Below are 13,207 nucleotides of genomic sequence, written 5' to 3'. Positions count from 1 at the left end.
TTATGATTTTTGTATTTATATATTAATTTTAAAAAAAGAGGAGTGATGTTTTAATTTGATTAAAAAAGAAAAAATGAAAGAAAAGAAAAAGTAAGGGTGTGTGAAGACTGAGAAAGGGTATTAGTTTTCACTGCTTCAAGTTTTGGATTTTGTGACACAATGGTTTACATTGACAAAGATGCTGATGACACAACAAAGATCCTTTTCTCTTTGCCTGCAATCAAGTCTGAGCTAGTTTTTGGACCCTTCCTTTTTTTCAGTTTCTAATTCATTTTACCTTCTTTAGAAAACCCTTTGCTTCTTTCACTAAGCTCCTACTCCAAGAAAATCTATAAACGGTGGTGATGCTGCTGCTGCTGCTGCTGCTGCTGCTGATGGTGCCGTAATGGTCGTCTCTAAATGGCTCACTGATGACGACGATGGTTCGGTCACTGTGACTTGAGATGCAGATGCCATTGAGTCTGAGAAACCCGATGGCTGATAATGGTTACATGATTCTTGCATTAACATTGTTTCTTCTTGAACCATTTTCCATTGCCTACTGTTTCTGCTAATTAAACCTTCTTGGCTTCTATAATCTGTAAACAAAACCCAGAAATTTATGATGGGCTTCTCTGCAAAATAAACAACATCCGAACTTGTAAATGCAACAGTGTTAAGAAGGGACTAAAAGGAACAAACCAGAAAAGAAATCCAAGGGTGTGGAGTTTTCACAAGCTTTGAAGCTTTTAGATTTTGACCCAAGAAACAAATCTCCACCGTTGATTTCATCTTCTTTCCTTGAAGTTGAACCCTTGTTGTAAGATCCATTAGGGCCAACAAATGAAGCTAAATATGGGTTTTGAGTGGAGTCTGTAAAGTCGCCAATGGCAGCTTGACTTAGCTTTCTCCTCCTATAAGCACTAGCCTGTTCTCTATATTTCCTCGACATTATAACATGCCAATGGTTTTTAACAGCATTATCAGTTCTACCAGGGAAAAGTCTTGCAATCATTGCCCATTTGTTTCCATAAGCTCTATGAGCTGCCATTAGTCTTTCTTCTTCTTCTTCTGTAAAAGCCTTTTTGTTGATCCTTGGATCAAGGTGATTAAACCACCTTAATCTACAGCTTTTACCTTCAAAATAATGTAAAAGAAAGCTTCATTGATAACAAATTCAAACACAAAAAAACACACAAGTCTGCAAGCTGATTTTTACCTGTTCTTCCTTGAAACTTTTCAGCTATAAGGTTCCAGTTTTGAGGACCATATAAAGTAACAAGTTCCTTCAATTTAGAGTCCTCAGCTGGTTTCCAATGCCCTCTAGAGCAAATCTTTGAGACCCCAACATCTTTCCCATTGAGAAAAAATTCACTTCTTCCCCTCACAACACTCATGGAAACTGCGCCCATTTCAGACCCTTTAGAGAAATGATCTTCCAAGCAATATGAAAACCCCTCTATGGGTTTTAAGACCTCCATTGATGAGTTTGAAGGAGGTTGATATATGGTGTAGTACTTGGAAAAGCCATTATTTTCTTGGTGATGAAAACAGGAGCTGTTGTGGAACTGTTGCAAGGTCATCTTCATATCCCAAAGTAGTAAAAAGATAGTGCAGATTGCAGATACAAAAACAAAGAAAGTGAGAGAGATATCAGAGGTTTTGGTAAGGAAAATAAGTGAGAGTCTGCAAAAAAGTTGAAAAATAATAATAAAAAAATTGGGGAGATTTGGTGGGGGGGGGATTAGGAAGTGTTTGTTTTTTGGTTGTATTTCTAACAGGAAAATAAGAAAAAAAAAAAGTTCCCACACGAATTACACTTCACTTCTGTTGAAAGTGTTTCACTAGTCTGTGATAGGAAAAAAAAAGAACCTGAAACTCTACAGCTTTGACCCTTTCTGTCAAAAGGATATACTCTTACGCTACTTCATAGTGCGTGTGGAACTTGCACAATTCTACAGTAAATATTAGGGGTATTCTACTTGTGTCCAACCTGAATAGTAACCATCCAGTTTGACTCCAAATTTAGTTTCAGTTTGATCAAATATCAATTTCCAACCTTAAGATTTTCAAGACATAATCCAAATTTTGTTTATCAATTTTCATTATTAAATTATAACTCGAATTCAATTTAATTTACTTGTATTTCAGTTCGAGCTTGTTCGTACTTAAACTCTTTTCATATAATAAAGGTAAAAATGTGATTTCATATTATATAAATATATTAAAATAAAATTAGACTAGCGAATCGTTCGAATCTGGTATTACAATGCTCAAATTTGACTCGATTGATAGCTCAATTTACTTCAACTCGGTTTGATAATTACCTTTCTTTGAATGGAACTTCAACAACTTGTAAGAATTAATGTTTCATTTATACCTTAGTAAATATCAAAATACGTGAGTCATTTGGTATATGTATCCAATAATGTAACTAATGAGTCTGTTATTTGTTTATTTGTCCAAACTTGAGGATATGTTTGAAATTTGAATAAAAATATTAAGATTGAAAAATGAATTTAAATAAAAAATACAAATTGTTTTAAGCTTCAATATCTGAGGAGCGAAGCTCGATCCAATTCAATCTTTTTTTTTTCAAGTTTATAATATGTTAGGTTTTTTAAATATTATGTCAATTTGTATAATATGAAAATTGAATATGTAATAATATAATGTAAATAAAAAAAGTATTTTTGTAGAAAATAATAAAAAATATGTCGAGATTAAAAATTAAATAATAAATAAGTATTAAATACCAAAAAATAGTTATTAAATATAAATAATATTTTTTATTGGTTAAGCTTTAATTCGATTGACACCTTTACTATTACAACAAGGAGGAAAACACAAGTTCAAAAACACTTAAGCATGTTTTTCTTTTAATTTAAGGGTTGGCGAGAGATTATAGGTTAAAGTAGACATTGTATAAAAATATAAAAAAAATACACACATTTTTTATAAAAAATTAAAAAATATAAAAAGCCTAAATAGGTTGTATTACTTTATACTTATATTTTATATTAATAAAGTTTGAACAATTAATAAAGTGTCGACACTTGACTTCACCTAACCCATATATATATAATTCTAGACATGCTTAAATTTTGTTCATTTATATTACTTTGACCAATTATATAATAAATACATTTTTCATAATCTATATTTTTCATTTTATATTACATTTTAAAATGTATTTATTATATAATAAATACCTAACCCATTTATATTACATTTTAAAATGTATTTATTATATAATTTCTTTTATCAATATCATGGATATGTCATAATCTATATATTTTAAAATTATTATTTTCTATTTAAAATGTTTTATATATATTTTTAATGCACAAATTATAGATGTTTATATATATATATACACGAGAATTATTATTATTTGTTTTAAATCCTCCTATATCCAATTATCATATTAAGATCAAGCCATGTTGAATCTTAAACGAGGAAAATCTTTTTCCTAGGTTGTTTTCATTATTTATAAGATGGAATAATATGGAAGAATATTTGACGTACAATCAGTACATAAGTTTCATGTATCATCGGTAAATAATAATATTATACTTCATCATTGAATGATTTAATTCAAATAAAATTAAATATTAATTAATTATAACTATTATAAATAAATACTAATAATTTACAAATTTAGAGTTTTAATATAAAATTTATAGTTTAAACTTTAAGTATTTATTTATGATTAAATATTACTTTTTATAAATCTTTCACTACATTTTTTGTTTTTTTAATGATAACGTATATTATTATTATTCACTAATGGTATATAATTATAAAATTTCGTATTGAAGTTTAGTTGATATACTTTATTAAAATGCAAACAAAAAGGGTTTGATGGGGTCTTTGAGTTTTCTTTTTTTTGCTCATAGGGGCCTTTGAGTTTTCATGACCCTATATATCTGCCATTATACCTGTTGCATTGTTTCAGCCACTGCAAAATCTGCAATCAAAACCAAAACTCACAGTGCACTGCATGTTTCATGAATTAATGATAATACATATACATATGAATGTATGTATATATTAGTGTTGTATCTTTAGCTGCCTTTAACAACTGCGAGTGGTGTTTGAAACATGCTCATCATTTGTTCCCTAGCATCACTTACACACGTGTGAATGTCACCTCATGTAACGTGTAAACTCTCTTGAAATCAGACAACCCTAACCCTCTCTTTCTTTTTCATCAATTATGGGATTCTTTCTAGCTTAAAAAAAAACAAGTTGGCCACTGCTGCCGGCCCCATTCAATGTTATATTTACTGCAGGGGACGATGGTACTTAGACCCTCAAGGGGCTATGGCCCCCAAGAATTTTGAGGAGTCTTTGCTATATATATATATATTAAATTGATATATCCAAAAAGTACATATTTATTTTATTTTTGTTCATTGAAAGTGAAATTAGAAATATATTTTAAATTACGAATTTTTTTTAATTCAATATGTAATATGATATCAGAATTTTGATTTGGTAAATTTTGATATTAATTCAATTGTACACATTTAATATAAATAAATTAAGTGTTACAATAAAAATTTAGTTACAGTGAATGTTATAACAATTCAAATAATATGTGAATATCATTACAAGCCTTGTTTCTATGTTAACAATTTTAAATTGTCTTGACTTGTAAAGAACGGTTATTAAAGCTCTTGTCAGGCACCTATATGATATGGGTTTAAATCGGGTGACCCCATCTCACTCCAATATTGTATAGAGAAAAATTGAATTGAACTTATTTTAAAAAAGATAAGAAACTACAAGTCTATATTCTGTGAGATTTATTCTTTCCTATTTTAATGGATTTCAATAAAGGAGATCAAAGGGATTAAGGACATAATGAGAACGATTTGAATAAACCCAAGCCCTAATTTCAAGGGTTGAGTTATTATCGGTTGAAGATACGTTGAGTCTTTTCATTTCCTGTTGGTGATCATTGAGGGGAGAGAGCAATTCTTTTCTGAAGGAACATTGTATCAATGGAAAAAGAAAATACCGCGTCAAAAGAATCCTTAAACTTAAATTGGAAGAGTGTGAAAAGAGAGATTGATGTGAAAGGTAGTGGGGAACAAACATGAGAGGAATTTTGGGATCTCTCTTTCTCAAAAATTAAAAAATATAATAAACAAAATCCTAACCTATCAAATTTTCCAGAGTTGAAGCCAAAAATAATAATTTCCACCAGGCACACATGGGGATTCAAATACAAGACCTAAGGGTAAGTTGACTCATTACCACTAAACCAACAAGCTCATTCTTATCCTTAAGACACAAAGATAAACTTAAAAGTCTAATCGCACTCACTGATTTAACCATCAAACCTTGATTCTTCAAACCCCATTTTCGGGATATGACATTAACCCTTGGGACCATTACATGTTATTTACTTCATCTACCCAATCATACCCCACTTGGACAGTTCGCAGGCATTTGTGAACATGATACGACCTATTTTGCATGCATACTAGTCAACATATTGATTCGTACAACATGAGATAAAGAGCATACCTCAACATCTGACAAACTCCTTGTTCTACATAAGTATGTTAGTTCAACAATTTATCAAGCAAAAATCATGTATTATAATCCAATCATTCAAGCATTCAAGCATTCAACCAAGAAGTTATAAAGTCCGAAAATCCAAAATTAAATAGTCTGTAATGTCCTTTATACAACCCATCAAAATTTATTTAAAAGTCTAAGTCTAAGTTTAAATCTAATCCCTTGGAAACATTCCCACATTGCCTTCCTCTTTGGGGTTTAGAAACACATCACATACTCAAGGGGATTTGCCTAGTAATGATCACCGGAATGCCACACTTCACCACTTATCCTGGAAGCTATTTATCTACAAGGTATATGCAACAAGTGTGAGCTTATTGAAGCTTAGTTAGTGCTCAAGCATACAACATATAAATACATCAATCATGCTAAAAGTTAGACATGATATAATAGTTCACACAACATACAATATTCATACACATTATAGTGATATATTGGCAAGTTGTAAATGTGACACATAATCATAATTTGTATGCATTGGATAAATGGATCTACAAACACTTCAATAGACTCAAAGAGTCCTGCGCTATCTCCAATAAGTGTAGTAGGAGTGCTCACTCTCTCCAAACATTTCATGCTATCTACAGCGAATGGAGCTGCGCTCAACACTCTCTTATCTCTCCAACATTATCTTCGGGCCATAATGCCTTAATATATAATAAAAAGGGTGACTATTCAAAATCCTATTGCATGCGAATGATAGAGTGACTATTCAAGTGTTCACAATGCCAACATATCATTTTTAACACATTCACAGTGCACATATAATAGGGCTCTGTATTACCCCTAACTCGTATATGTTGCCGGAATAAGGTTACGGAGCATCACCGTAAAAATGTAACTTTAAAACATGTATTTTAGATCTCAACATAAACATAATATAAACTATTGATATACATGCATAACGTCCCTTAATCAAGCCTTCGAGGCCTTAGAAACACTTTAGAAACGGTTCAAGACTAAATCAAAAACATTTGAAACATTTAATAAAAAGTTGGAAAAATTGAATTGCAGGGGTCACACGTTCGTGTCTCAGGCCATGTAACAATCAAAATAGGGACACATTGCCATGTCCGTGCCTATGTAACTTTCTGAGTTGGGTCACACCGCCAAGCACACACCCTTATGTCAGGCTGTGTAACACTAGAAATAGCCTTACACGCCCGTGTGCCAAGCCATATGTTAGGCCGTGTAACTGCTTAACTTGTAACCTTTGAAACCTACAAGGGACACACAGTCGTGCCGCATGGCCGTATGTCACACACAGCTAAGACACACACCCGTGTTTTAAGCCGTGTGGACATGAAATTGGCCAAAATCAAGCGATTTCCATCACCCTTTTCAAACATGTACCTACAAGCAATTTGTACCTAAATTCAAGGCATCAAAAACATACCAATTCATGCACGAAACAACCAATTCTATGGACCATAAATCCATCCAACCAATATGCCAATAAGACACCTCAATTATAGTCAATCAAACATACCTAAACATATACATGTTTAGCCATATTTCAACCATTCACATCTAGCTTATTTCCATCATAAAACATTCCATACCTGACCACATTGCGACTACTCCATCACATACCAAATTGGCTATTGAAACATGCATCAACTTAACTATAATATCACACAACAACAAGATGCCTAAAGTACCAAAAGTGTACCAACCAAAATAACAAATACAAGCCACATTTATCAACAAACACAACTCCACTTATACATGTCATTATAACTTTGGTCAAAACATCAAAAACTATCGATTTATTCGTTGGATAGTGTGATAGATCTCCGATGAGCTTCCAAACCAGTCGAGCTTCTGATATCAATAAAACATGGGAAAGAAAGCTATGTAAGCATATAATGTTTAGTAAGTTCGTAAAACATGAACATAACTTACCATTTCAATGCATAACACTAAAATTTAAGCATGATATAATCCAACCACAAGCTTAGCACAAGCCTAAGCACCATCAACAACATATGTTAGTGCATCAACTCATAATTCACTTGAACTATCATAGAATAAGTTATTATACATGAACAATTTCATTTGAAATCATCAACTTCATGAACATAAGTATACTTTCATTGAACATTTCCTTTTCAATCTTTTTCATAGATTCATGACATAAGTCATTTGGATACTTACCGTTTCTTTCCTTTTCATGTCTGTTGAACCATTTAGAATAACATCAGATATACAGGAAAGCTCACACAAAATGTGCTAAACATATAACCTTTCCTTTCTTTTACATCATTGCTCACTCGAGTCGTGAAATGGGTCTGCTCACACAAGCTGACGGTTGGAATATAAGCTACACGATGATGCTCAAACAAGCTATTGAGTATCTGCAACACATGCTGGAACTCAACCATTGGTAGGACATTCAGGACTAGCACCCGAAACATGGTAACTCTAATGACATGTCATTTGTATCCTACGAATGCTTAAGGTTCAAACAGGGCTCAATAATCGTCGTAACATCGTTGGATTTCCAGTTACATGATAAATAGCACAATGACATATGAATCAAAATAAATTTAAATTGTTATTTAAACATACGAACTTACTTCGATTACAAAGATGTCGAAACAAGATCAACTAATCTGAGGCTTTAGCTTTTCCTCGATCTAGATCGGTATGAGGTTTATCTTGATCTAAATAAGCAAATTCAATCCATTTAATACTTATATTATTCAATACAGTCCAAAATTCATTTTTGCAAAATTACACTTTTACCCCTAATATTTTAACTTCTTTACAATTTAGTCCTTAAGCTCGTAAATTGAAATTTATGCAATTTCATCCACATTTCATGCTAGCCAAATTCACTAAGGACCTATAAAACCTCATACAAATCAACATTTCACAATTTTACCATGGTATTTTACTACTTTTACAAATAAGTCCCTAAATGATAATTTCATCAAAAATCCCTTTACAAAACTTATTTATTTAACAACAATGACTCATAATATCTCATTAAATTTCAAAAATCATGCAAACATGCTCATAGAAAAACCATAAACCTTTAATGGTTTTGTAAATTAGTCTTTGGGCTAGCTACATTAAGCTACGACGATCCCGAAAATATAAAAATCATTAAAAACGAAATCAAAAACCACTTACATGCAATAGGAAAGCTTGGTTGAATATCAAACCCTTCTCTAATGGTGATTTTTGGTTGGATTTTGATGAAATGAAGAAGATGATTCTTTTGTTTTAATTAATTTAACCTTCAATTACTTATTTACCATATTATCCTTTAAAAATATTCATATTTTCAATAAAACCAATCCATAAATATCCACTAACCATTCAAATGGTCTATTTACCATCTAAGTCCTTTCACTTTAAAGTTCCATAGCTATTTGACACATTTAACTAATAGAACTCTACTTTTGTACTTTTTACGATTTAGTTTTTTTACTTAATTAATCATGCAAACGTCAAAATTTCTCAACAATATTCTTATATGACCTTTCTAACATACTGTAAACATCAAAATAATAAGAAAATAATAATTTACTCATCAGATTTATAGTCCCAAAACTACTGTTCTAGTTAACTCAAACTTAAGTCCAATTAGAAGGTTCATCAATTTAAAGAATTTATTATGCACGTTTAATAATCCAACTTGAATAAGCATTAATCAAAATTAACTCAAAATGAATTCTTAAATTTTAAAATTAGAATAACTTGGATTCATACAAGATATTGATTTGGATTCAAACGGAATTCGATGTCTATATTCTCATCACAAGAAAATTAGTTAATGTGATAAATTTACTTGTCACAATTGCTTACAATTTTAGTGTCGACAATTTGGTCAGAAAATGTGTGTGACCATTTATTTTTGACATACAATTTTAGTGTTGAAAATTTGGTCACAGAAAAATTGAATAACTATGACGACTTTGTAACAGTTGTCACAAATCTAATAGTGACGATTTTAAATGTAGTCACTATTAGTCACTAAAATTATAGTGACTAAAATTTATAGTTTTCTTGATTTTTTTTTCCTATCTCTTGTAGTGAGAGTTAATATTTATAAAGCCTTTATGATTCTATAAAGAAAATTTTTTATTTGAAATTGAGCTGTAATCGAAAAAATTAATTTTCAAAATATTTTAGATATAATAAATATTAACTTTATTACAATGTAAATGTTTTTATTTTTTTCTAACAGTATAAAGATTAAATCAAAACTACCCTTACATGCAAATACTAAAGAAATATGAAAAACAGTAGCAACAAAGACATTAAACTCCAAAGCTAGGTTGGAACCTACCATCTTCATCTGTTTCTTTTTTCCTTGTAATAACTTCCAAAATATGCATTAATTGTGGAAATATTTTCAAGTTTGAAGTATTTAACCTAATTCTCTGTAGAATGGGGTCAGTAATAACTTTTTTCCTCAATTATACTGTCATTTTCATTTGACTATTTCTAGGAATAGAATTAAAAGTGCCTCAAATTCAACACAAGATCTCAATAGGATATGAAAGATATCAAGTGTGTACATTGAGGAAGAGCTATAAAAGTTACCTGCAAATTTCAGCTTGGGTAAATTACTTATAAGAGGTTAATTTATAATATTTGCTAATTATGATTTAGTTCAGTTGGATTACAAGACACTTTTAAGAGGTTATATCCAGAATTTTTGAACTTCAAATTCCTTTCATATGCTAAGATTATTCGTAATCAATTAACAAAACCCTATGACAGTAGCCTATAATTAGTAAATTTGAATTAGAGATAAGTTTTCTCCATTAATTTTTATAATGCCCACTGTTCAAGGTTGATTTTGTACTTTAAATATCTTCGGTATTTATCTCATAATAGCATTTATAAACAAGTTTCCCAATAACTTGAAATTCTCCCTTGAATATATTTCTAAAAAATAACAATTCAATTACCAACAAATAAAAGACTTTCACACTTATAAAACTATCTAAGGTATTCAATTGGGAGACTTAATATCCAAATTGACCCATGCTTTTGTTTTGTCAAAGATGCCACACTCAAATGAACCAAATTCAACTTAACCAAAACCTATACAAGGCCTAACATGATGACCCAAGCAGTAAAACATGTTTGTTACAACAGAACATGAAATGAGTAGCAACAACTTTCCCATAAGTGTATTAAAGTATGTAAATAGTAGAAATGTTGTGATGTTTAGATTGATATGTTGGTGTATTTTAAGGTTGGGTACTGTTTGAGTATTAAGGGGAAAATTGTTAATTAATAAACTTGATTGAATAATATAGAACAAAAGTAAAGTGATCGACTCAAAAATGTAACATTCTTTGTTCGGGTTTAGGTGTGAGCTCGGATAAGGGGTGTTACACTTACATTTATTACTCCTATTAACAATTTTTGGTTACCTCCTTTTTCTAAAATCAATGAATAGGACCCATTCACAATAAGTGTAGGGCATTTTGACTCTCAAAGTTCACTCTAAAACTCTCTCAATTTGTTTCTTTATTTAGCCTTATTGTTAGCCACATATGTCTTTTTCTACCTTAACAATCACCACCTATCACTACTTTCAATATTATTGGATATGCTCTAGTCTTTTTTTCTACTTTTTTCTCACGATCTTACTCACTTGTTTGCAATGCTTTCTCTCTCTAAAAAAATCTCCCCTATAATGATGAAATCCCCTTAATTAATGTTTTATCCTAATGAAGCCATGATCATGCACAAAGCTTTCTTCCATTTGGCAAAGAAATGAAAAATAGAATGCATGGCAGTTAATCATAACTCTATAGCTGCCAAATTTAAACCATATATCTGTCATAATGTTCACCCACATATATCTATTTTTTGGGATTTGGGTTTGAATATCCATCCATTTCTCATCTCAATACTAATATCTAGATATGCTAAAAAAATATTTTGAAAAATAAAAGGCTTGATTAACATCATTACAATCTCATGAGCTGAAACTGGTAAAATTTGCGAACCATTAATTCAATCATAGTTGTTGGCAACTTTCTTAAATCCTCAAAACTGTAGAACTAGAAAGGATGGTCAGAAATGGATAGACAAAGTATTATAAGCCGTACAAACATTGACGATTATAGGTTAACTTTACTTGTGCATGGGGCCATTAAAATATCAGTCATTCAATCCACTTTCCAAGTAGTTTCTCTTGCATATACATACATATATTAAATGGGATAATTTTACATTTGATATCTATATTTTTATAAAATATTTAATACGATGTTTATGCTTTAAAAATAATTAGTGTGTATCTGAACTATCAATAAATATTTTATTATGGTACTTAATGTTAACATTGTTAGTGGATTATTAAACTAGTCAATAAAAACTCAACATGTAAACAAAAGACGTAAATAATAAACTTATATAAATAAAAACGTCATCTTCTCCAAAAAAATTTCCATTTGAAATAGTATTTTTAAATGATTTTTAAATAATACTTTCTATTATCCATGAAAGAACAGTGCTTTCAAGTAAGTTTAGTATTTACTTCTTTTTTTCATTTAATTTTCACATAATGTTATATTATCCATATGCATTTTGATGATTTGAAAAAAAAAAAACCCTCTACGTGTCAAATTTTCATAGGCTAATTTAGTAATGTTAACACCAATTGTACCATAATAAAACACATTTAAAGTTTAGATACCAAATTGATATTTTCAAAGTGCATGCATCACATTAGACATTTTCTGAAATAAAAAATCATAGAATTTTAGGGTCAAATTTTATTAAGGGTGTATTTTTCCATTTTTTATATAAATTATATAAAAAAATAAAATACCCTAATGATATAATTTACTTCGTAAAATAATTATATTTCATTCATTACTCAACTAAATTAATTCTTAATTTACTTGTGATACTAACTCAAAATACTAACTTTATATAGTATACATAATTGATATAGTTTTTTTTTTTAGATTTCCCAAGGGATTTTTCTATCTTTTTAGTCATCAATAACGGAGTAAAATGGGGAAGGGACCATTGCCACTTTTGTTTGAGACAAGATTTTTCCCTTTTTTTTGGGTTTTAGGGTTTTTTTAATTTTTTTTGTTTAAGAATATATTGGATACGATGTATTTTGGTGTATAATTAGGATGAATTATACCATTATTCACTTTAAATAGAGGTAATTCCTATTTTAGCTATTTAACTTTTTTGTTAATTTGGTCACTCAAAAAAAATTGATCAAATTTATAATTTTATTGTTAAATGGTAAACGAAGATTAACAGTGCATATGTGCGAAAAAATTTCAAGGTGACCAAAATAGGAACCCCTATTTAAAGTAGCTGAGTGGTAACTTAATTTCCCTAATTTGAGAGTGACTAATGTGGAAATGCACTTCTGTTACCATTTAACGGTCGAGTGACAAATTTGATTAATTTTTATTTTGGGTGACCAAATTAACAAAAATAAAATTTTGGAGTGACTAAAATAGAAATGACCCGTATTTAAAGTGGCTAATGGGGTAATTTACTTTTTTTTTCGAATTTATAGTTTAATTTCTAATTTCTTAATCAAATATATATTTTTAACTAACCCGTGATTACTTAGGTGGTTAGATTCTAATCATTTATAGAGCTCATTCGAGTTCCTACTTCCGAAAAA

The 13,207-nt window shown here is 30.1% G+C and overlaps 1 protein-coding gene across 1 annotated transcript; it reads right to left on the bottom strand.

Annotated features, from left to right (window-relative positions):
• Nucleotides 1-306: 306 nt before the first annotated feature.
• LOC107892810 (myb-related protein MYBAS1-like) lies at nt 307-1,460 on the bottom strand. Its single transcript, NM_001326800.1, is given in 3 exon segments — nt 307-578; nt 682-1,116; nt 1,199-1,460. Coding segments are annotated over 3 exon segments (969 nt in total).
• Nucleotides 1,461-13,207: the final 11,747 nt, after the last annotated feature.

This window comes from Gossypium hirsutum, chromosome D09, assembly GCF_007990345.1.
Source record: "Gossypium hirsutum isolate 1008001.06 chromosome D09, Gossypium_hirsutum_v2.1, whole genome shotgun sequence".
NCBI lineage: Eukaryota > Viridiplantae > Streptophyta > Magnoliopsida > Malvales > Malvaceae > Gossypium > Gossypium hirsutum.
Note: the sequence above shows the minus strand (reverse complement) of the source record. Positions and strands in the feature narration are given on the sequence as shown.